We start from the raw sequence: 26,685 nt of genomic DNA, 5'->3' as shown, positions 1-26,685 counted from the left end.
TCCAATTAGTCAGTGAAGAGTTCAGTGCTGGATGACTTTGACTGAAGTTCACTGTGTGTAACAGACTGTGTGATGTACCAGTAAGAGCTGAGTGAATGCTGCTGATTCTAATGCTCCTCTCTCTGTGTGTCCTAACAGCGCTCTGCACAGACAGCAGTGGACGACACTGAGAGGATCTTTACTCAACTGATCACATCCATTGAGAGAAGACGATCTGAGGTGACACAGCTGATCAGAGATCAGGAAAAGACTGCAGTGAGTGAAGCTGAAGGACTCTTGAAGCGACTGGAGCAGGAGATTGATGATCTGAGGAGGAGAGATGCTGAGCTGGCGCAGATTTCACACACAGACGATCACATCCATTTTCTCCAGGTAACAGATCTGATGAACATGACAGTGGTGTTTAGGAAGTGAAGAGCACTGTGGTTATATTTTATTAAATGTTTGTGTTGTTTGTCTTTGTGTTTGTGTAGAGTTTCCAGTCTCTCTCTGTTCCTCCTGGATCTATAGATTCACTCAGCATCATTGTCAGTTCTTTCCTCTCTTATGATGATGTATGTAAATCTGTGTCTCATCTGAGTGAGAAACTGGAAGATTTCTGTAGAGAAGAAATGGAAAAAATATCTAATAGAGGTAATGCACCTCTTTTTCTGAAAAATCAGGCACATATTATGCAGTATTTGTATATGCTAAATAAATACAATTTAAATTTGTATTTTCTTTCTTCCATAATTTATAATTTATTAAAATAAATATTTATGTTTCTTTCTATAGTAAAGTATAATGACATCATTCCCACCCCTGAACCGAATAACAGGGAACAGTTCTTACAATGTGAGTATCAGCAAATAATACACAAAAGCTTAAGATAAACTTTTGAGATAAATGCTGAAACAAATTTCACAAGTGATCATCAGTGGATAATGTGCATTTTAAACTCCCTTAATCTTAAAACAACGTAAAATTATAATTTGCTTCCTTTTAGGGATGGATAGGCAGGAATTATCTAAAAATCTTTTTTACAAATTTGTTTAAACTGTCTTTATACCAATACATAATTAAAATGTAAGTACTCTGAAAGAGTAAAAGAGTGTAGAACTCAAGTGTCTGTAAACATTACATGACTGTTTTAAACACAGCTAATTATTTTAATTCAGGACGAAACAAATGATTGGCTTGCGCAACTATCACTCTCTCTCGTGACCATGGTTACCACCCTTGTTGCTATGGGATCTGCCCACACATGCGCACACCCGATTGATTTGAACGTGCACGAGGCACTCTAGGAAGAGCAAAACTACAGCAGAGAAATAGCATTCAGAACTCACAGTACCTGCATATCCAGTCAGCGAAGGCAAACAAGGCAAAAAAAAGGAATAAACAAAGAAATCAAATGAGAGTAAATATCAACAATGCTTTCATCACAGAAACTCTTACATGCAAAACACCGTATATGTTATAAATCTCCAACGAAATTCACCTTCATCACAGTGTAACTGATGGTAATGAAAAAAATGTAATCAATGCAACCTGTTTTTAGCTTTGTCTTATAAATATAACTAGCTCGTTTGTTACCGAATCAAACAAAATATATTTTAAACTTTAACAGTATCGATATGCTAGCTTAATAGTGAGTAGCCTACTAAAAGGCATCCTCTTTGTTTATATTCATAGTGATGATAAAGTTAGGTGTATTATTACATGTGATTCTGACATGATGTTACTACATACACCGCGCTCCTTCCTCTCCGCTCGTCACAGGTAAATGCTTCTGCCAGCAGATCGGTCGGCGTCGCGTGTTCATGTGTTTTGGGGGCGTGGCTTTAGAAGAAACCCAGAAGGGAGGGGGTGGAGTGAATGGAAATAATTAGCTGTGTTTAAAAAAGTCGTGAGAGTTCTACAGACACTCGATTTTTATACTCTCTTTTTCAGAGTACTTACATTTTATATGTATTGGTATATAAAGACAGTTTAAACAAATTTGGAAAAAAGTGTTTTAGACTTTTCTAGACTTAAACCTGCCTACTCTTAGAGCCCTGCACGGGCCAAAAACTCCAGCCCTAACCCAGCCCGTAGTGTTCAAGCCCTACCCAACCCTATATGCAACACACGCAAACACACACACACACAATGAGGAGAGACGCTAAAATGAACCAGAGTCCGACCCAAGCCCGGTCTGTAAAAAAAAACGGCCCGAGCCCGGCCCAAATGGGCTTAGCCCGGGCTTGCAGGGCTCTACCTACTCTGCCTTTAAGCATAAAGTTAGGGATTACAGCTGTCAGCAGAGAAGTATCGCTCTCCTGGTTGAGCCTGGTTTCTCAGGAGGTTCTTTTCTATTTCAACATGAATGGTTTTGGTTCATAAATTGAAAGACAGGCGTTTCCTTCCTCTTTGAAAATAATTAGCTGAACAACAGCTGGTTGGAAAGCTTAGGTCTTAGAGTTTCTGTTGCAAAGGAGAAAGGATCATAATAAACCACACAGATAGTGACAGTATGGTCTCATCTCATATCCCACTGTCAGGATGTGTGCAGAAGGATAGAGGAGACTAACCTCGGATGACAATTAGGGGTGGAACGGTACATCTATTCATATCGCACCGAATCGGTACGCGGGTCACGTTTCAGTGCATGAATTTTAACGGAGAATACACGGTATGAAAAAAAACTTGTGTGCAAAATAATTAATGTAATGCGAAACTACTGTTAGATACGCAGGTTCTTTAGGGACAGCTAATCTGTAGCCCTGCTTCAGCTTTGAAGCTCTGATTGGCGCCGATGCAGCCGAGCTCCACCTACGTATGCGCTCTATCAGAGCCCATCTACATTCTCTTGCCCTGTCCCAAATGGCACACTCCGGACTTGTGGTCCTCCTCAGAGTCCACACTTTGATGATATCATGTAGTGCAAACCCTAGGGACCCTTGGCGCGAGTTCAAGAGGGTGCACGAAGTTGTATTTTGGGACAGACTCGAGTGTCACGCCAGAAATAGGAAGAGAAGTTGCCAATCAGTGTGAACTCCTCCCTTCCGGCGTCTGATTGGTCTGATTTCTCTTTCGCAAGGACTTCTGGGTTGGTAAAGTGCGCAAAGCCTGCTGCAGTGCGGGGTTTACCGAAGACTGCATCAAGGGTTAAAATGGGCGCTGATGAGCGCACTTCGGAGAGTAAAAATGACATATGGGACACCTTACGGACTCCTAGACGCGACCGAAAGTCCACATGAAGTGCACCATTTGGGACAGGGCCTCTGGCACTCTGCAGATGGCCGAGGGTCCAGTGAGTGAGTCAGAGATAGCAGCGACATGGCAAGTGGTGATGAGGATCCGCCGGCCTGTTTAAGATCGCAAGTTTGGAAAACGTTGGTTTTCCAGCAATTAACAGTAGTACAGGCGAGAGAGTGGTGGAAAAGACGAGGACTGGGTGTCGGCGTTGTTCAGCAGTTGTTGGGTATGTGAGTGGAAATACATCTAATCAGGGCTCTCAAGTCTCACACATTCACTGTGACACACAAGCATTTCAGTCAGTTCACACACTCACATGCCACACCTTCTATTTCTCATGCTGAGAAGTAGGAGATAAATTGTCCTGCTATATAAAATTATGGACGAAGCGCAGGCATACACAGGGCAGTTCTGTCGAGTTCAGCTGCTTTCAGTTTTTTAAGTGTGCTCAACTTTACGCAGCGCCATCAGCTGAATCTTGCAGAGGAGACTGATTTCAAATCGCTCTCGCATTACTCTGATGTCATCCACTTGTCGTTTCTTGCAGCGTCCCGTGAAGTCGTACACACCTATTAATTCATCCTACAAGCCTACATTTTTTTTTGTTCTTTAGTACATTAATATGAAATATGCTCAAATGTAATTTAAAAATGTATTAAGGCTACCGAACCGTGACTTCTGTGTTCTGTTCCACCCCTAATGACAATGAACATGGAACTTTAATAACAAAACAACTAAACAGGCAAACTTTAGCATCAAACGCATGAAACAACATTTGAACTGACAAAGGACTGGGAAAAATAGTCTAAATACCTACCTGATGAAGGTAATGGCTGGCAGGTCAGGATAATTGAAGACAAGACACTGATGAGGTAGCGTGGAGGATCATGGGAAATGGAGTACGTAGGAAAATAAATTAGGAAAACAGGCAGGATAACATAACAAAAAATATTGATATATTACCAAAACTTGATATACCCCACAGTTTAATTGAATTAAACTCCAAATTGAATTAAACTGGTCAGTAACTCACAAGTGTGGTCTATCAATACCAGGTGGAATTTTGAACAAATGTAAAACCACTTCAGTATAATTTCCCTTTGAACATAGCGCATTGTTACTTTTGACCCCGTCAGCAGGGACGATAGTAACACAAAGGTCAGGTGGGTCAAAAGTAACACAACAAAACAAGATAGATTTTTGTGTTACACTTGTTTGTATTAAATATGCATGACTATGACCTTGTTAATTTCTAACTGCAAACATATTTAGCAATTTATCTTTGTAAAAAATAAATGAAATTACATTTTCATTTTAAATTTCAGTTTCATCAAATGTTTCAAAAGCAACCAAAACTACAAACTTAAATAGTTGAGAATAAAAATTTTAACAGTATGAATACTATGAAAATGAAATTAAATCAAATTAGAATAATACGGTATACATTTTCAACATATACAACAATTTTAGCAGTGGGACAAAAGTATTTAGTGTTACTTTCGCCCCGACAGGAACTCCTGACATTTATGAATGAATGAATGATTTTTTTTATTTCGAACAATTAAATTAAAAGATGGAAATGCGTATGCAATATACATACAATTAGATAAAACAAATTTTGCATAATAAACAACACCCTGTTCAAAAAGGGATATGTAAAAGCCCTAGGCTTATCAAGACCTACCCCCAGTAACTACCTAAAACAATTCACAAACGAACAAGATAAATCAAACTAACATTTTAAATAATACAGGGAAAAAAAAACTAAATTAAAGTAAAGCTTTATCTTAATATTTAGATAAAGAAGCATATACAGAAGTCATTATCAAGCAGCATTTACATCAATAATGAATTATCATCCACCCTCACCACTTTTATACTTATCAAAAATGAAACTCTTGTGTTTTTTTTTAAATTGCAGCATATTAACACTTTGTTTGATGGAATTACTCAAACCATTCCACAAATTTAGCTCAAGGGTGAAAACGTAAAAATATTTGATCCGATGTGCCTTTCGTTTACATGGCGACGGCGTTTTGGGGCTTAAAAATGCAAAAAAGTGAAACCACTCTCCAGAGTGGAAATCCTAAAAACGCTTTACCGTTGTGTTCCCGTCTAAAGAGTAAAAACGCAAAAGTCTGCTTACGGTGGCTCTCGACGCGTACGCGTTTAAGTCACAGGCATGCGCCAGTTCAGGAAAATAACAACAAACATGTTGGATTATTTCGATACGTCGGACCTTCAAGTTTTCATAGCAGTCTTTCCAGCAGTTTTACGAAATATTCACAGCTAGTATTAATGATCAGAGAAGGTGCATTAATTACCTCTATCAAATTGTTGATGCGGCAATTCGCCGGAGGCAAACCTTGCGGCTTGGACGAGACCAGGGGAACGTTCAAGCTCACACCGGTGTCCAACGTTTTGCTACGGTTTCCGGGTTGATTGACATGTTTACTGGAAATGCTGTGCAACAGGTTTTAGATGCATTTTCTCTTGTTTGGTGGGTGTGTCAGAAATGTCGGCCCAATCAGCGGCAAGATGTAAATAAACCATGCGGTACTAAAGAGACATTTATAACGATTTAATCAGGCTTCAGAAACATTTAAAAAAGAGCACAAAGAATGGCCTCTCAGCTACCGTATTTGCAAGTCTTGCGTCATCACAACAGGGTGTTCAACGCATCCCCGTTTCTGTTTAATAAACGTTGTGCAACGTTTTGTCGGGTCTGAACCCAGCCCTGGGAGAATAAGGAAGCAGGTTGTACGCAGGCGGGTGGACTTGGTGTTGTTGTGTGTCAGTGCTTCACATTCCCACCTAGCCACCTGGGGTGCATACTACATCGAATATCACACACTTTTGCGTCACCATATGCATGCAGATTTCCCCCCAAAATGCTCGTAAAACGCGGAATAAAGAGTGATAATGCATTTTTGCTTTTCCGTGTAAACGTAGCCTTAAACACGATTTACTTTTATTTTGAAAAACTCTGAGAAGTCAAACTTCAGGATGTGTTGGAGCATTAAATAACCTGTAGATTGATCAGGACTGTAACACATGAAACCAGAAACACAACACTTTATAAGAAAAAATGACTGCTTTAGGAATTTACTTATCATGGATGAAAACACCTTTCTGGATCTACATGCGGAAAATGGTGAGTAAATAATGCGATTTTTGTCAGCTCTGTCAGGGGTTGTGTGCTAAGATGCTGTCATAATTTGGGATGCAAATCTTAACAGGGCTTGGAGAAAATTGCTTTGTTACTTTCGTCCTGCGTTACTTTCGCCCCCGCTCTCCCCTACTTAAAACATTTATTTATGAAATAAAATTGCTTGACTTGAAGACTCTTACACAAAACAAAATCAGTTTGAAAAATAAAACCTTTAAACAAAATATATAACTTCTGTGTAACTAAGTAAGGAAACAATTAATACACATTCATAACTACAAACCACATTCATAACCTTAACCACTGTAACAGTAAGTCAGATGTAGTCAGATTCTTTATGTAAATTATCTTAATTTCTGATACAATCTTAACACAATTACGGTCCATACAAATATTAAATTAAGCCTTTTTTAAAGTTTTAATTTAATTATTGAAATACATTCAAATATTCTTTTGTCTCCATAGATTATCATCCGATTACTGCAGAGCCAAACACAGCACATAAACGTCTCTGTCTTTCTGAGGGGAACAGAGTGGTTACTAAGACAGACACAAGCCAGCCGTATCCTGATCATCCAGACAGATTTGACTCTTATCATCAGGTGTTGTGTAGTGAGAGTGTGAGTGGACGCTGTTACTGGGAGGTCGAATGGAGTGGTATGGTGTATATATCAGTGTCATATAAGAACATAAGCAGCAAAGTTAATAAGAGTTTATTTGGGAGTAATGATCAGTCCTGGAGTTTGATCTGTACTGGCTCCAGTTTTTCATTTTGGCACAATAACATTGAGACTAAACTCCCTGTAGTGCTCAGATCATCTAGAATAGGAGTTTATGTGGATCACAGTGCAGGATCTCTGTCCTTCTACAGCGTCTCTGACACAATGACCCTCATCCACAAAGTCCAGACCACATTCACTAAACCTCTCTATCCTGGGTTTAGAGTTTATTCTGGATCAGTAAAACTCTGTGATCCAACAGTATAGATAATGTTTTTTATTTATTATAAAGGTAAATCCTGATTTAATTTATGTACATTTTGGATTGCTTTTCGTAGTATCGATGTTGCACTGTTGCGTACTGGAACATTCAATTTAGCTGAACATGCTAGGTGCACTGCATGTCATATTTTAGATCATATTTAGGAGTTCATCAAACTAAATATCAAAAAATGTCAAATGTATTTAAAACAGGGTGGTTATCTTGTCACAAGTTGAGCTACAAAACAGGTAAGCTGTTCCTGAAATTTTGTTGATGACACAAAAAATATCTGCACCGAATTAAGAACCTTTATTTATGCCTGACACGATTGTCTCTCTTGTAATTTAATATTATGGTCAGTGTACACTTTTAAATGATAGAAAAAGAGATTCCTGAAACAAATTATATAGGAATCATCAGTTGTTTCTGTACTTAAAGTAAATACAGAAATGATCAAAGTCAAAGTAAGCAAACAGGTATTTCTGTGCAAAATTATAAAGCGTAGTGTCTATAAAATCATTAATTTTAGTATTTTTCCTTTTATAAATTAACATTTAAGGAATTGTATGTAAAGCTTTCATTTAACAATCAATGAAATGTAATTTGTCTTTTTTTGTTCATGACTACTTTGATGCACTAAAATTTAAAATAAAATAAAATCGCTGAACTGTAGCTGGACTTCCCAGGTAGGATCACATTTGTTATTTTTAGGTTTAGTAATCTAAAATGTTTTTGTGTGGTTTTCTGTACATTGTGGCTTTAAAATGCTATGAGGAATCATTAAACGAATGTTCATAAACATTGCCTTTCATTTTAACTTAAAAGAGGGAAAAATGCAGTTTATAATACTATATTAATTTATACATTTGACAGATGCTTTTATCCAAAGCTACTTAAGAGTGCATTTCAGGTATGAATTTTTAATCATTATATCAGTGTGTGTGTTCCTTGAAATCAAACCAACAAACATTTTGCACTTGTAGCAGAGCGGTCAGGTTGAAATATAATTTCTCTATTGGAAGATTATGAAATACCAACAAGGCCCAAAAAGGGCACAGCTTTCGACTACGCCACCCCCAAATATACCGGGGGAACAGTCCAAAAAGGACACAGGTTCGTTACCTTAGGAGTGAGCAAGAGACAAGGGCACGAGAATAATGAAAAATATACACCTTTATTTTATATTAGCTAAAAAAGAGTATCAAACACTGGTCTTCAGTCACTTATAAAATCAGCACAACACATACAAAACACTTAACATTGGCTGGGTCTCAACTCAAACAAGAGGAGATAACAACCCCCGGTTACACATGGAATCACCCCAACACCACGCACACACACGGCACACGTGTGAAAGGTATAGATTCAGCACAGCACACAGTGTAAAAATCACTCAAAAAGAAAAATACAAAATTATCTCCTCCCATCCAAAAGAATGACCCACCCCACACAATCGTCAAAACAAACAAATCTACAAACAAAAATACAAAGAAAACAAACCCACAATTAGTTACACACCATAAACCAATATTAAATATAAAATCACAAAACAAAAACTACTAAACACTGATACAAATGGAAAAGAAAATTAAATAGCCCACGTTCAAAAGAGGCAGTACCTTTACATATGCTGTGAGTCAAACGCCACCAGCGGACTTGATGGCACAAACTGACAGTAAACTCACCTATAGTAGTACTTACAAATCATCAAGCCAGCTCTGATGCACACGTGGAGGTTATAGTCTACCAATAAGAAACACAAGCCTTATAGGGTAGTAATAGTAAGGCCCAGACTGATACACGTGCAGGCATTAGAGAGAGATTTACAGGAAGACTGGGCAATAACCTCAACTTATAATAGTTAGGCCCAGACTAATACACATGCAGGCATTAGAGATTTACAGGAAGACTGGGCAATAACCTCAACTTATAATAGTTAGGCCCAGACTAATACACATGCAGGCGTTAAAGGTTTACAGGGAAACTGGGCAATAACCTCAACTTATAATAGTTAGGCCCAGACTAATACACATACAGGCGTTAAAGGTTTACAGGGAAACTGGGCAATAACCTCAAATTATAATAGTTAGGCCCAGACGGATACACCAGCAGGCGTTGAAGGTTTACATGAAAACTGGGCAATAACCTCAAATTATAATAGTTAGGCCCAGACTAATACACAAGCAGGCATTAATGATTTACAGGGAAACTGGACAGTAACATCAGATTATAATAGTTAGGCCCAGACTGATGCACGGGCAGGCATTAATGATTTACAGGGAAACTGGGCCGTAACATCAGACTATAATAGTTAGGCCCAGACTAATACACAGCAGACTCCCAAACAGGACCAAAGAAAGAAAGAGTGGTATTAAACCACATACAAAATAAGAAAACAAGCAAAATAATTCAAAAAAATCTCAAATACACAAGAAAAAAAACAAATAAATGTAGTAAAACACTAACCCACATTAACTAAGCGACTTATCAGTGAACCATGGACACAAGAAGTTCATGTGAATAAACACAAAGTCGCTGACACAAATACCGGCATACCGAGTGAAGCCCCGTTGCCTAAAATCGGATTCAAAAGTGACCCATACAGTTTCAAAGGCAAAACAGCAGCGCAGTCAAACCCTCGAAAATAACCCTCTTGTTCCCCAGAAAGTGGTCGGAAGACCAGATCAACCTGCCGAGCATATAACAGGATATTATTATTTTAAAAGGTTAGAAATGGACAATCCAGCGCAAATAGAAACAAACTAATACGTACCAAAGATTAGCGGTCGTAACTCACTAACCGAAAGCGTCTTCGCTAGAATGAACGTTGTTCACTGTTCACAAACCAGACGCCAAAGCACGCTGAAATGGTGCCGCATGTAAGTTTCAGTACACCAGTTCCCATAGTCCAACAAATAGAGCGCACATACCTGGGATAGCAGACAGCCCACGCCAACAACAGTAGTCAAATTATCCTGTAGTGTTAAACAAAGTAACGTAAACAAACGCACATAAAGTTTGCCGGAAGGTTACACGCTGCTAACGCACATACCTGGAGAAAACATGAATGAGGTCCCACAAGAGGGCGGTGACAAGGATGACGCATAGCCAGGTAACCAAATACATGCCTTTATATAATGATTCACACATCACGTGACCTAATGAGCAGATAACCTTCCTTACTCTGCTACAATCCACCCCCACATCACACATCGGCGCCCCGACGATGGACCCAAACACCCAAAAGTTAACTCCAAGGCCGAAAATAAGCCAAAACAGCATTAGACACTAACTCAACCGGTGCAGCTTCTTCCCCTACAGGGCCACTTACAGACCTTGGTAGGTGGTAAAGATTAGAGTGCTGGCCAGCAGTGGCCCGCCTTGGCCTTTGCAGTACAACTGGAGGTCCAGATACCTCTAAGGGGGCCTGAGCCTCCTCCATTGACGGGACATCCCCTGATGAAGACAAGCCGACATCAACATTTGATTGTCCTCGCCTGCCTGACAAGTCAAGCATGGGTTCCCCTACCTCACTGGGTTGACCTTGCCCACTTAACGACTCAGGCATGGGTTCAAGTGGGTTCGGACCTCCCGGCTGAACGGGGCTAGAAGCCGTTAAAAGGGTTTCAGACCTTACTGCCCATAAATCCCCCTCATCCAGACTAAACTCCTGGCATCACTCCCGATCTACCCCTGGACTATCCACAGGATCCAAAGTGAGGTTTGTCTGAATTCTGGGCTTAAGCAGCGACCGGTGGACCCGCTTTACCTTATTGACATCATCAACTGGTGCGATAGTATACACAGCACCACCCAATCTGGGCACTTCCATCACCCTATACTGCACTGAACTCCACAGATCCTGAATTTTGTGACGACCCCTCACATCACAATTTCGCAAGTAGACAAGATGACCAACCTCAAGGGGGGTGTCTCGCACTCGCTGATCGAAATAAAACTTATGACGATCAGCTGCTGTTCTTAAACAATCACAAGCTCCCTCGAAAGCTACTTGCAACCTAGCCTGATGCTCTCTGATCCACTCATGCACATTACCCTCTGCGGGCTCAGAAAATCTTCCAAGCAAAAAGTCGACAGGGAGCCTAGGCTCCTGGCCAAACATTAGAAAATATGGGGTCTCCCCTGTTGCCTGATGTGGAGTGGTGTTATAAGAAAAGAGCAATTGTGGGAGACAAGCCACCCAGTCCCGCTTCCTTGAGACTGGCAGTGTGCGTAACAAATTGTGGAGCGTCCTGTTAAAACGCTCACACTGCCCATTGCCTGCTGGGTGATAAGGTGTGGTCCGGGATTTCTCAATCCCATATAACATGCAGAGTTGTTGAATCAACCGCGACTCAAAGTTCCGGCCCTGGTCGGAATGATCTCGACCAGGAATCCCGAACTTATAAAACCATTCCATCACCAACACTTGAGCGACGGTCTCTGCCCGTTGGTCTCGAGTAGGAATGGCCAGAGTGTACTTTGTAAAGACATCAGTCATCACAAGAACGTTTTCCACCCCTGAACGGGATGGCTCCAACAGGGTGAAATCAATGGCCAGTATCTCATTTGGCCTAGAAGCCAATAAATGACCCATAAAACTACGGGCCACCGGCTGCATATCTTTGGCAGACTGACATCTGTCACACTCCTGACACCACTGTGCCACCTCAGCTGACATGCCAGGCCAATAGCAACGTTGACGTACTAGTTCGGTAGTGCGTTCAACGCCCTGGTGCCCGTGATCTTGATGTAACCCAGTCAAAACCTCACTTCGTAACACTGATGGCAAAACCAATTGGAGAATTTCTTCCCCCCCATCTGGACGGAGTACCCGGCGATAAAGCAACCCCTGCCTTTCCACAAAGCGATCCCATTGCCGTAGTAAAATCAATGCGGCCTTAGAAAGTGACTGACGTTCAGCGGGCACCGGGCGTTTCCCTTTTCTCCATAAACACAAAACCTCTTTGATTACTGGATCTGCCTCCTGCAAAATGCTCAGGTCTATAGCAGAATGGCTAGGCAAGGCAGACACAACAGCCTGAGTTACCAATGGGACAGATGTTAGTCCTACTGCTTGCTGCACAGAAGCTGGAACTACTGTACCTGGAGGCCAGCCATGTGCCACCCCTGAGGCAGATGGATTTTGCCTAGACAAGGCATCATCATTTTTATTGCTGCGCCCAGAGCTGTACTTAATGTCAAAGTCAAAACAAGCAAGCTGTGCCGCCCACCGTTGCTCTGTAGCCCCAAGCTTGGCCGAATTTAGATGGCTGAGCGGGTTATTGTCAGTAAAGACAACACATTTATTACCCAACAAATACTCCCTGAACTTCTCTGACATTGCCCACTTGAGGGCCAAAAACTCTAACTTCATGGAGCTATAGTTTAACATATTCCGCTCTGGGGGTCTAAGACCACGACTTGCAAAGGCTATAGGTCTCACCTTTCCGCCTTGTTCTTGGGAGAGAACAGCGCCTAGCCCACTCAGGCTAGCATCCACCTCCAGGATGAAAGGGAGGGAGAAATCTGCGTATGCAAGAACCGGGGCCGTAGTAAGACGCTCCTTCAGGTCTTCAAAGCCCTTCTGGCACTGATCCGACCAAGCACTGGCAAAACTCTGCTCCGCTCGTACCTTGGGCTTCACATGTCCACATTCTGCAACCAGTTTGTGCAGAGGGGCCGCCAACTTAGCAAACCCCTCCACAAACCGGCGATAATAACTAGCGAAGCCCAGGAAGGAGCGCAGCTCCGTAACGCTAGTAGGTCGGGGCCACCGTGCCACTGCCTCTATCTTCCGTGCATCAGTCGCGACGCCCTCAGCTGATATTACATGCCCCAGATATGCTACCTCAGACTGGAAAAAGGAGCACTTCTCCAACTTGGCCTTAAGACCCTCACGCTTCAACCTGCTCAGAACCACTTCTAAACGCTGCAAATGCTGTGTTACGGAAGAGGAAAAAATGACAATGTCATCAAGGTACAACAATAGTGACTGGCACTGTTGGTCACCGAACAACCGCTGCATTAAACGCTGGAATGTCCCAGGGGCATTGCAAAGCCCAAAGGGCATACGGTTCCACTCAAAAAGGCCAAACGGTGTACAAAAGGCAGTTTTGGTTTATCTGCTTCACTGACAGGAACCTGGTTGTACCCGCTGGCTAAATCCATAGTGGAAAACCAGCGGGCCCCAGTGAGCGCATCCAAAGACTCCTCGATTCGAGGCAGAGGGAATGCATCTTTCCTAGTCTTGGAATTCAATTGACGGTAGTCCACGCACATGCGTAGACTACCGTCCTTCTTTTTCACCAAAACTATCGGGGACGCATACGGACTGCAACTCTCTCTTATAACTTGAGCCTCTAACAAGGTATTAATATGAGCTTTAACTACTTCGTACTCAGAAGGGGGTATACGGCGATAGCGCTGCCGTACTGGGATGTCATCCAACAAAGGGATGTCATGTGACAAAAGATTAGTACACCCCAAGTCTCCCTCATGAGCTGAGAAGACCGACTGATACCTCCGTAGTAAAGCCCTAGCCTGATCTTGATCTTCTAATGACAACCCTGACAAATCAATGGAACTAATCTGTTCTTCTGTGCCGGACACTTCCTGAGAACTAACGGTGGCGACCACAGGACTAACCTCACTAACTCCAGCTGGCAAGCTAACAACGAGCACCCCTGTTAGAGTTCCCAAAGGCGTCCTAGGATGCAACAAAACATCAGTAGTACCCACATTTACCACAGGAACAAAAACTGTTCCTCGACTTACCTGCACCAATGAAGGTGAAACTAACAGTCCAGCAGGTAGGCCAGACTCAGAGGGCTCAAAAAGAACTGGATCACATGAAAACTGCTCTGCGCAAGTTGCTGTCACAAACCGTAATGTACCACCTGGAATGCGCCACACTTGCCGCCCCCTGACCCGAGCTAAACCCAGACGATTGAAACGAGACTGAGTACTCACAGAGTGGCAATGCTGAAAGGCTTGAATTACACAGCTAGGCGCCTGTGCTATAGAAGGCAACTTAAAGAAAGAGAGGCCATGCTGTCCAAAGAACTCCTGGTAGTACCGACTGAGAACATTCATTCCCATGACATCTGGCAACTGAGAACACAGGCCACCAGGAGGGTCTTTGACAACAAGCACCCCACACTGTGGAACCAAACTGCCACAGAGCTCCACATCTAACTCTAAGTATCCGAGGTAAGTGATGTCCAACCCATTAGCGGCTTTAAGCTGCAGCCATTGACATGACCGCAAACGATCCTGACCCCCTAACCCAAAATGGCGAACAAAACAGCTCTCCCGAATCGTAGACACCATTGAACCAGTGTCAATCAAGCAGGGTATCTCTACTCCACCAATAAGGACATCCAAATGTGGACCTGACGACATTAACCGGGACACGGAACTAGAACTCTGAAAAACACTAGAGCCAATATCCTTCCCAACCGAGCTGTGACTCTGCAACACGGTGGGAATTAGTTTTCCGACTGCTGTTGAACACCAGGCTGTCTACCTCCCGCCACAGAAGGGTGCGTAAGCAAAGAGGTTTGAGTACGAGGGGGAACGCGTTCCCCGTCGCACTCCCTGGCAAAATGGCCAGGTTGTTGACATCGTCTGCATATAACGGAACCACCACGAGAGGGGTTACTCAAATACGACGAACGACCACGTGAGTGCGGTGAGGGACTATGCGAGCGCGGTACTGGACTATGTGAACGTGGGGACTGATAAGCAACAGGACCCCGTAACAAAGAAAGACTTTGAGTAAGCTGGTTCAGTTGCACCTGCTGTGCTTGAAACATTTCCCTCAACTCACTCAATTCAGATTTCTGCAATGGACCCCCGCCATCTGGTACGGCCCCACCTTGAACCCCATACTGAATTACCGGAGTTAAAGGAACAGACTGGCTACGACCACGTGCGCCCCCCGGCAGTCCCTCCTGTTCCCACCTGATCGCTTCCTTACGGACCTCCAACAACTGAAAAGTAGGATGACGTCGTACTAACTGTTTAAGTTCCCGACGCAAAGAGCTATCTGCAACATGCTCGACAAATTGATCACGCAAAACGATCTCAGAATTTAACATCGGATATGGTGACTGTTGTTTAACACGCTCCAAGAGATACATCAGGGCAAGGGAGAACTCCAAAAGGGTCTCCCCTTCCTGCTGCTTTCTAGAAAAGAAAGCCTCTTGTAAGGATACATATGACTGAGAGCAACCATATAAATCGCGCAATGCAGAGATAATTTTAGCTGGATCACCCCTTTCGACATCGGAGCGGTAACGAATCTCCTCCCGTGCCTCCCCCTCTAAGTGGTCAAATAAAAACAATGATTGATCGATGGTAGAAAGGTGACGAAGCTGCATACATGCTTGTACCTCTTCAACCCACTCTTCAATACCGATGCCAGTCTTACCATTAAACCTTGGACATTTCCTATCCCGCGGTACAAAAACCAGCCTTTCAGGCAGAGTGGCACCGGTACCCTGGGTTGGAGGTGTAGCAGTAGCAGTAGATGTCCCAGCAATGCTGGGAGACAATACCTGAGAACTGGGCAATACAAGGGCGCGTTCCTGACGTAGTTTCTCATTATCAGCCTTCAACTGGGCCACTAATTCTCGCAACTCTGACAATTCTTCCTCCATATCGAGAAAAAAAAAAACACAACTACTCACCACTAGTAGAGAGAAGCACTCTGGAGAAGATGAACCAATGGAACACGAAATGACAAACGCTGCTGTTTTGCCTCTTAGAGAAAAAAAAACACGACACACGAACAAACACACACAAACACCACAGAATACAAAAAAAATATTCTAATACCCCTGTCTCTGCTCAGCACAGGTACCCTGCCGACTACGCCAAAATGTAGCAGAGCGGTCAGGTTGAAATATAATTTCTCTATTGGAAGATTATGAAATACCAACAAGGCCCAAAAAGGGGCACAGCTTTCGACTACGCCACCCCCAAATATACCGGGAAACAGTCCAAAAAGGACACAGGTTCGTTACATTAGGAGTGAGCAAGAGACAAGGGCACGAGAATAATGAAAAATATACACCTTTATTTTATATTAGCTAAAAAGAGTATCAAACACTGGTCTTCAGTCACTTATAAAATCAGCACAACACATACAAAACACTTAACATTGGCTGGGTCTCAACTCAAACAAGAGGAGATAACAACCCCCGGTTACACATGGAATCACCCCAACACCACGCACACACACGGCACACGTGTGAAAGGTATAGATTCAGCACAGCACACAGTGTAAAAATCACTCAAAAAGAAAAATACAAAATTATCTCCTCCCATCCAAAAGAATGACCCACCCCACACAATCGTCAAAACAAACAAATCTACAAACAAAAATACAAAGAAAACAAACCCACAATTAGTTACACAACATAAACCAATATTAAATATAAATCACAAAACAAAAACAAAAACTACTAAACACTGACACAAATGAAAAAGAAAATTAAATAGCCCACGTTCAAAAGGGGCAGTACCTTTACATATGCTGTGAGTCAAACGCCACCAGCGGACTTGATGGCACAAGCTCTGATGCACACGTGGAGGTTATAGTCTACCAATAAGAAACACAAGCCTTATAGGGTAGTAATAGTAAGGCCCAGACTGATACACGTGCAGGCATTAGAGAGAGATTTACAGGAAGACTGGGCAATAACCTCAACTTATAATAGTTAGGCCCAGACTAATACACATGCAGGCATTAGAGATTTACAGGAAAACTGGGCAATAACCTTAACTTATAATAGTTAGGCCCAGACTAATACACATGCAGGCGTTGAAGGTTTACATGAAAACTGGGCAATAACCTCAACTTATAATAGTTAGGCCCAGACTAATACACATGCAGGCATTAGAGATTTACAGGGAAACTGGACAATAACCTCAACTTATAATAGTTAGGCCCAGACTAATACACATGCAGGCGTTAAAGGTTTACCGGGAAACTGGGCAATAACCTCAATTTATAATAGTTAAGCCCAGACGGATACACCAGCAGGCGTTAAAGGTTTACAGGGAAACTGGGCAATAACCTCAATTTGTAATAGTTAGGGCCAAACTAATACACAAGCAGGCATTAATGATTTACAGGGAAACTGGACAGTAACATCAGATTATAATAGTTAGGCCCAGACTGATGCACAGGCAGGCATTAAAGGTTTACAGGGAAACTGGGCCGTAACATCAGACTATAATAGTTAGGCCCAGACTAATACACAGCAGACTCCCAAACAGGACCAAAGAAAGAAACAGTGGTATTAAACCACATACAAAATAAGAAAACAAGCAAAATAATTAAAAAAAAAATCTCAATTACACAAGAAAAAAAAACATAAATGTAGTAAAACACTAAACCCACATTAACTAAGCGACTTATCAGTGAACCATGGACACAAGAAGTTCATGTGAATAAACACAAAGTCGCTGACACAAATACCGGCATACAGAGTGCAGCCCCGTTGCCTAAAATCGGATTCAAAAGTGACCCATACAGTTTCAAAGGCAAAACAGCAGCGCAGTCAAACCCTCGAAAATAACCCTCTCATTCCCCAGAAAGTGGTCGGAAGACCAGATCAACCTGCCGAGCATATAACAGGATATTATTATTTTAAAAGGTTAGAAATGGACAAACCAGCGCAAATAGAAACAAACTAATACGTACCAAAGATTAGCGGTCGTAACTCACTAACCGAAAGCGTCTTCGCTAGAATGAACGTTGTTCACTGTTCACAAACCAGACGCCAAAGCACGCTGAAATGGTGCCGCATGTAAGTTTCAGTACACCAGTTCCCATAGTCCAACAAATAGAGCGCACATACCTGGGATAGCAGACAGCCCACGCCAACAACAGTAGTCAAATTATCCTGTAGTGTTAAACAAAGTAACGTAAACAAACGCACATAAAGTTTGCCGGAAGGTTACACACTGCTAACGCACATACCTGGAGAAAACATGAATGAGGTCCCACAAGAGGGCGGTGACAAGGATGACGCATAGCCAGGTAACCAAATACATGCCTTTATATAATGATTCACACATCACGTGACCTAATGAGCAGATAACCTTCCTTACTCTGCTGCACACTGCTAATGCAATGTCCACTAACTGAGCTACATGAACACCTACAATAATATAGTATAATTTCCGTAGTAAAGTATAGTATTCTATAGTATTAACTAAGCCCTTGCAAATAAAAAAAACCATGTTTTTGTAATAGCCATGCCATGCCAAGCCAAGTTTATCGATATGTTTGTTTGTCTCACTTATGGATTAATAAACTGCATTTGGGTTCTCAAATCGCTCGCCTCTCAATAGAGAATTATTACAGAAAGCTTGATCCACAATGAACCCAGCAGTACCTCTTCTACAGCTACGCCAAGGCAACCGCCCTATTAAAACTATATGGATGAATTCTGGATTTATGTTATCATGTAGAATTTAATGATGTAGCAATACTGCTACAGTGTTTGCCACACCAGAGTCCAATGTCATGCCTGCAATATCAAAACCTCCTCACATCATGCCTATCATGCCACAGCCTGCTCACGTCATGCCTGCCATGCCACAGACTGCTCACGTCATGCCCGCTATGTCACAGCCTGTTCACGTCATGCCTGCTATGCCACAGCCTGCTCACGCCATGCCTGCTATGCCACAGCCTGCTCACGCCATGCCTGCTATGTCACAGCCTGCTCACGTCATGCTTGCTATGTCACAGCCTGCTCACATCATGCCTGCTATGCCACAGCCTGCTCACGCCATGCCTGCTATGCCACAGAGCCTGCTCACGCCATGCCTGCTATGCCACAGCCTGCTCACGTCAAGCCTGCCATACCACGTCATGTCTGTCATGCCACAGCCTGCTCAAATAATGCTACAACTTTGTGTTGTGTTTGGACCACACACTGCACTACAGTTCCCACAGAGTTCACTGTAACCCATGATCCAGTCTTCTGCCACACCCAAGATGGCCACTGCCATGCCTGAACCTGTTCCCAAGATGGCCGCCACCATGCCTGAACCTGTTCCCAAGATGAATTCTCAGTAGAGAATTATTATAACCATATACAATAGCAACCATGTTTTTTAACTCCACTAAACTTTTCGTAAGGTTTTTTACACTTAAAGCTCTGTTTTCAGATTGTTTATGATGAAATAGAACAGTTTTGACTGAAATTTGGACATATGCGGTTGCCCCGAGAATTTTCTGGTGTTTGTGTTTCACCTCCCACCTTTACAATGGGTTTAATGGTGCACTGGAACAATCCTTCCTAAAATGCATTAAACTTTCGTTTACAAAGACGTGAAACTCACCGAGTGGTCAGGGGTGTTCACTGGTATGCTCACACAAAAATCGCTGCAAAATACGCATTAACGCATTAACATCCAAGTGTAAAATACCAAACTTGTCCTTTAATAACGCTTTGTTTATCCAGTTGTGACTGTTGACACTGCAAATATACAAATGTTAACCCAAGGATTAGTAATGTACATTGTGACGCATCAGATTTTAACTTATCTCTGTAATGATATGTAAGAGGCGGAAATGAAATCAAAACAATGTTTATTAAATGTAAACAAAGAGAGAGTATTCAGAGACAATGCGGAAGTAATCCAGTCCGGTGTTGTGGTGGGCAATGGTGACGATGACTACGGTGGAAGTTGGTGATCTTGAGTGCGACGTTGGTGGAGTGGTGAGCAGTGGTGAAATGCCTTTCTGTATGGTCTTTATAAAAAATAAGACTTTACAGTTTCTTAAATGTGTTTACTCTCATGTTATAATTATTACAAATATTTCAATTGTATTGAATCCTGTGAACTAAATTTGTCACCCTATATACATTTTTTAAATATCACAGGCAAAATGATGGTGTGTGTAAAAGATAAAGACTTTGCAGCTGTTGCTTTGGTGTAATGTTTGTCAGATGTAATGTTCACCTGATGGTACAGCACGCGATGCAGCACGTTCATCCATTGACTTTCTCTTTAAAAAACAAAATAATTACCCACATCTTTGAATAGCACACAACCAAACATATTACCGTGAAGCTATTTTCAAATTACTCATTGCCTTACCATCACAAACAACTAGCAGCAACTTTTAATGTTGGCTTGACAAAGTCGAGATACTTCTGTTGTTGTATCTAAGCTTATTATTAAACAACTTCTGATCCCCAAAATTTGTGACTGTAACTCCACATAAAGCTTTCAAGCTTCATCCACCAAACTTTCCAAAAGTCTTCAAACTGGTCTGACTTAGCATGCTATGACTTTTGTAACTGATGTGACTTAAAAAATTCCTAAACGCAGTGATCAAACGGCCCAAATTTTCCATTGACTTAACATTGCGACAAATTTTATGGTTCATAGCTGCGAGCGAGAAATTTGTAGAAACTCAAAATGTAATAGAAATACATGATACCGTGCCAGGACAGCATCATGGGGGTTCCTTTCTAAATATAGAAAATCCCACCTGAATCTTTTACTATTTTCCTTAAATATACAAAGAGAACAAAGCATTGCGCTAATGATATATTGATTGGTTCTTGTAAGCCCAGGGGTGTTGCCTAATATACATACAGTGGGTGACTGGTCAACATGTCTAAGGTAGGAGGTGTCTTCCAACCTAAGGTGAGGTTTACTTATTTTATTGTTATTGGTGAATAGTGAGGTGTGAGACTTCCATCTCCGCACCCTGGGGAGGTTTTCTTGGGGGTAGATGTGAATTCTTTAAAAGAGAGGTTTCAGATGTTATTCAACAGGAATTAAATGTTTTTCGAAAATGGCTCCCTGTGGATCCAGCCATTTGGGGGCTGTATACAGCCACCTTTTGTTAGGGTATGACACAATTTTACTCTTCATATTAGCTTCATGCTAAATCATGCTAACTTCATGCTAAGTCATATTAGCTTTATGCTAGCTTTATGTTAAATCATGCTAGCTTCATGCTAACTTCATGCTAAATCATGCTAGCTTCATGTTAAATCATGTTAGCAGCATGCTAACTTCGTGTTAAACATTGTAGCTTCATGCTTAATCATTTTAGCCTTATGTTAAATCATGTTAGCTTTATGGTAAATCATGTAAACAACATGTTAGCTTCATGCTAAATCATGCTAGCAATTCCATACTAACATGTTAACAGTCAGCAAGAATACTAAACTAAACTTCTTAAGAAGTAGACGTGTATTTTATAAAACTACTTTCAAACGATTTCAAACTTTCAGGCCAGCCTTTATCAAGCCAACAAAGTTTCTCTTCAAACTTTAGCATCTAGTTAAAATTGTCATTTCATTCCTCTATAAAGGAGGGGACTGATGTCCTTTATAGGTCAAAGTCTGACAGAGCCACATTTTGCTGTAAATGATTGACTAAAGACAACAAAGATAAAGCATTGTTGATGTCATACCAAAAGTTACTACCCTAATTTGCACAAAGCATCATGGGGTGAAGCAAGAATATCAATAGTAAACACATTACAGCAAGCTGTACAGTATTAATGAGTTGCTTTACTTAATAAATTGAATTAATATGGGAACTTAATAATTTATTCTTATCTTTATTCTTGTGTTTACGACGTCCCTGCTTTTGTGTGCAAAGGCAATGATGCACTTCAGAGTCAACGAGACTGAGGAAGGGTATAAAATTTGGAGTGGAACACAGCCTTGGAGACTTTTGATGGTCTCTCCGAATTGGGACAGCCCTTGTCGCGGGGCAGTGATGTCATTGACCTTAGAATCGCGAGGCACCCTGGGACTCACGTTTCCACACGTTTCATGAACACAGCCAGGACGTTCTTGAGTTGAGGAAAACTGAAACTTCACTATCAGTTTTTTCTTTTCTAAAATGGCAGAAGCGAGTGTTTCTTTGGCTCAGGATCAGTTCAGCTGTTCAATCTGTCTGGATCTACTGAAGGATCCTGTTACCATTCCCTGTGGACACAGTTACTGTATGAGCTGTATTAAAGACTACTGGGATCAGAAGAGAGACTACAGTTGCCCTCAGTGCAAACAGACCTTCACTCCAAGACCTGTTTTAGGTAAAAACACCATGTTGGATGAAGTGGTGGAGAAACTGAAGAAGACTAAACGAAAAGCTGCTCGTCCTGATCACTGTTATGCTGAACCTGGAGATGTGGAGTGTGACGTCTGTACTGAAAGAAAACACAAAGCTGTCAAGTCCTGTCTGGTGTGTTTGAACTCTTACTGTCAAAATCATCTTGAACAACATGAGAAATTATTCAAAGGCAAGAAGCACAACCTGATAGATGCCACTGGACGACTTAAGCAGATGATCTGCCCTCAACATGATAAAGTACTTGAGATTTACTGTCGTACTGATCAGCTCTGTATTTGTTATCTGTGTATGGTAGATGAACACAATAGCCACAAGACTGTATCAGCTGCAGCAGAGAGGACTGAGAAACAGGTGAGAGCCGAAAGTGGTTTGTTAATGTAATCAGTTCTGCTCTATAAGAAATGTTTCTCAACAAGTTATTTTTAATAAATCACACTACAGCTACATGTACTGTTGATCTGGTTTATCATTCAACAGAAACAGCTGCAGAAACAATACCAGGAGAGAATCCAGGAGAGCCAGAAGAAGCTTCAGGAGCTGAGAGATGTTGTGAAGACTCATAAGGTGAGTTTTGATCAGATGAACAACTGCTGTCTGCTGTTTCAGATCTGTTTCAGACTCAGTCAGTGAGGAGTTCAGTGCTGGATGACTTTGACTGAAGTTCACTGTGTGTAACAGACTGTGTGATGTACCAGTAAGAGCTGAGTGAATGCTGCTGATTCTAATGCTCCTCTCTCTGTGTGTCCTAACAGCGCTCTGCACAGACAGCAGTGGACGACACTGAGAGGATCTTTACTATACTGATCCAATCCATTGAGAGAAGACGATCTGAGGTGACACAGCGTATGGGTGATCAGAAAAAGACTGCAGTGAGTCGAGCTGAAGGGCTCTTGAATCGACTGGAGCAGGAGATTGATGATCTGAGGAGGAGAGACGCTGAACTGAAGCAGCTTTCAAACACAGATGATCACATCCATTTCCTCCAGGTATAAAAAAAAGACAGTGATCTTTAGGAAGTGAAGACCATGTTTTACAGAGATTACAGTTACAATTAAATGTTGCTGTTGTTTGGTCTTGTGTCTATGTAGAGTTTCCAGGCTCTTGCAGTTCCTTCTGGATCTACAGACTCACACAGTGTCACTGTCAGTTCTTTTGCTGATTTAGTGAAATCTGTGTCTCATCTTAGAGAGAAACTGGGGGATCTCTGCAAAGAGATAGAAAAAATATCTGACAAAGGTAAAGCACACATCATCTGATAACAATGAAATATTTTGTAGAAATACAAAACATTTTACTATATGATTTTATAACTTTTAATACAGTTACCCCTGAACCCAAGAACAGGATGCAGTTCCTACAATGTGAGTCTTAACAAAAACACACAAACTTACACATATTTCATAATGCTAATAAATATATAACATAATATGATAAACATGTAAATGATTTGCCTAATCTAATTTAACCCCCCATAATGAAACTCAATAATTACACTAAAATGTAAATTTCAATGTACTACATATCATTATACAACAGTTATTTCTGGTTCTCAAATCTGATTGGCTGATAGCCGTGATATATTCCACCAGTAGCAGCACTGTAGCCATTGACTTTGTATTGCGAGAGGCCTCCTCCTTGTGATTTCTGGCTTATAACAAAAACTGAATAATGCCTAAAAGCTGCTGTGTGACAATATGTACAGCCAACAAGCCAAAAAACCCAGAAAATAAGAAAGAAACGAGCATTTAAGGGCACAAAAGTGGAAACAGGCAACTTTTCATAGTTCTACTATTAGTAGAACTGCACCAACTAGGGGGAAACGTTGTCGGCGATCCACTTTTTTCAGTGATTCAGAGTCGACTCCCATCATTTTCGTCATCAGGACCGCGGACCCTCCGCGTGCCGCCCAAAATTTGAGACCTCACGGACAGTGCACATACAGTCCGCGTACAACAGCGCATGCGCGTGTAAATATTTAGACAGGGCACTTCACTACAAATAATTATACAAAGGAAATAAACAGCATTTGTTTTTCTTCTTTAAGAACATGGCCATCCGTGTGTAGCCGCGTGGAGTATACTTGGAAATCTGCGTGGATGCGTGCGCGCGCGAGCCGGATGCGGACAAAAGATATACCCCTGACTTAAGCAAACACTGACGCTCGCTGGTCATGCCTGGACCTTACACGTCCGATTTTTTTCGAAGGAAATGTTTGAATAGGTGCTATCTTTACTAATCAATTGCACATTTGAATATTTTACATATATATTATCGCCTTAACTAATCTTAGTTGTCATTCTGAGCTTCAAGTCCATCGCGGAAAAAAGTAGTTCTTCACAAAAGAGACTTTTAAAACACTCCGTTGGTGTTTTCTAGTTTTTTTTTTCAAACTTGTACTGTCGAACTGCAATATCGCTCTCGGCGCCTTATTTATAAAGCATAGGCACACACAGATTTGACCGTAAGTGCGTATGCAAAAATCCACGGCAAAGTCCATATTTATAAAAACTGTCTTTGACGTGTAAAAGTGCTTAATGTAACGGGGAAAATTAGTTTATGATGAATTGTGCCAAAATGTCTATTAATCTTGTATATTAATTCTAAAATGTTCATTGAACACAATGTGTTAAGAGCACCTGATGGGATATAGCGACACCCGCAGGAGACTAAAGTGAATTGTGAATTGTGTCGGCCATTTTCTCCTCAGTCATTGTAAGCTGTTGAGGAGGATGGTAGGTTTAAAATCTCTCTCCGGTCAAATGCAAGTAAAATGTTGTTAGAGATGATTTTATTTCTGCTAAGGTTCAATATTGTTCTCTAAAAGGGTATTTCATATTATAGATAAGCCAAAAGAGATGAAGTTGATGGAAATGTAAAGTTTTATACTGAATTCACTGTTGAGTGCTTTAGGAGCACATGGCATTTCTTGTTTCAGTCTCTGTATTTTCTCATTGCTTATTTTCTGTATATTGTATTCATTGTATATTTATTTTTGGCAGTTATGTGACCGGATGAGTTGTAATTCACTCCTGTGCGGTGTTATTTCATATATTCCAGGTATGATGTACTAATGTTTGTGTACTGTTATGCTGTTTATATTCAAAGAGATAAAGGAAAAAAGAAACAGAGCTCAATTATTGAAAGAAATTGATTTATCGATTGTTAAACTGAGGTCCTCAGTCATTGTAAGCTGTTGAGGAGGATGTTATGTGACCGGATGAGTTGTAATTCACTCCTGTGCGGTGTTATTTCATATATTCCAGTATTCCAGTAAATGAGATAAGTGAGCTCAGCCTACGTCTCTGTGTGGTCCTTTCCGGAGTGGTCGGACAGTTAAAGAACCAGAAGAAAGGGGTTACAATGGTGCCGTGATTCCCGTTCGTGATCAATGCAAAGCCGATCTCCGGGGGGACAACAAGGCCTACAGCGGAGTACTGTGTGGATGTCACATGCTTCATTCGGTCGAAAGGACTGCGGTTGCCAGATTCTCCTGTTAAAGACATTTTTCTAGGGTATTTGAAAAAAAAATAACAAACGTTGGACTGCAAATAAGTGAAAAGAATTGAAAAGAAGTTTTGTTTTGATTATTTTGAGTTTTGAATTTGCTTCTAGAATATTCTGGGTATCTTACATTTGATAAAATGGCAGAGGGTGGTGCAGATAATTCTTTTCTTGGGATTGGGCGGGGAAAATACTTGATGCAGTTTTCTGATACCAAGCCAGAGTTGGGTGAAAGTAGCTATAAGACTCACATTCATGCTGGTAATGGGAGAAATTATATCGCTCATGATGTACACAAGGCCCTCCCTATTACTTCTACTCCAAAGCCAGGTAATGTGAAAAGTTCTAGTGATGAAGATGTCAGTGAACTTGGTGCTTTAGTTAAAGAATTGGGCCGACAGATTGGTGATTCAGTTACAGCCAAACTTTTGTCAGGGGATTACCATCAGGAAGGAGGTACACAGCTGCATTAGCAACAAAAAATATTTACAAAAAGTCATTTATACCGAGCGCTATATTATTACTGAACTCACAATAGTCCATGATATCTATTGGTGTGTGACGAAGGTGTTATCTAGTGTTGTTTGTAAGGGTTACTGTGATGTTTGCATGTTGTATTTATTGTCTATTCATTGTGTATGTGTTTTAGAAATCCACCTGTGGAGCCAAAGACAAATTTCCACTTT

At 41.4% G+C, this 26,685-nt stretch overlaps 1 protein-coding gene and 1 long non-coding RNA gene across 5 annotated transcripts in view; one reads left to right on the top strand and one right to left on the bottom strand.

The window, feature by feature from the left end:
- The window catches only part of LOC129442944 (tripartite motif-containing protein 16-like protein), a 43,112-nt gene that overhangs the window by 3,182 nt on the left and 13,245 nt on the right, over positions 1 to 26,685 (top strand). Inside the window, exons 3-6 of one of the 4 annotated variants that reach the window (XM_073855907.1) lie at positions 139 to 372; positions 474 to 633; positions 775 to 834; positions 6,854 to 8,155. The exons of 1 other annotated variant lie outside the window; for it this stretch is intronic. In XM_073855907.1, the coding sequence (XP_073712008.1) occupies positions 139 to 372; positions 474 to 633; positions 775 to 834; positions 6,854 to 7,374 (975 nt within the window). In that variant the 3' untranslated portion in view covers positions 7,375 to 8,155. Of the gene's footprint in view, positions 1 to 138; positions 373 to 473; positions 634 to 774; positions 835 to 6,853; positions 8,156 to 20,131; positions 21,260 to 22,021; positions 22,850 to 22,975; positions 23,063 to 26,685 lie in introns of those variants that run through there. 2 more of the 4 variants (XM_073855912.1, XM_073855910.1) reach the window with 2 other exon arrangements.
- Positions 17,424 to 20,126, bottom strand: LOC141350570 (uncharacterized). The gene is made up of 3 exons (XR_012358640.1): positions 18,363 to 20,126; positions 18,084 to 18,285; positions 17,424 to 17,999 (listed from the first exon to the last, which is right to left on the bottom strand). It is a non-coding gene; the product is annotated as an uncharacterized lncRNA (long non-coding RNA).

This window comes from Misgurnus anguillicaudatus, chromosome 2, assembly GCF_027580225.2.
Source record: "Misgurnus anguillicaudatus chromosome 2, ASM2758022v2, whole genome shotgun sequence".
NCBI lineage: Eukaryota > Metazoa > Chordata > Actinopteri > Cypriniformes > Cobitidae > Misgurnus > Misgurnus anguillicaudatus.
Note: the sequence above shows the minus strand (reverse complement) of the source record. Positions and strands in the feature narration are given on the sequence as shown.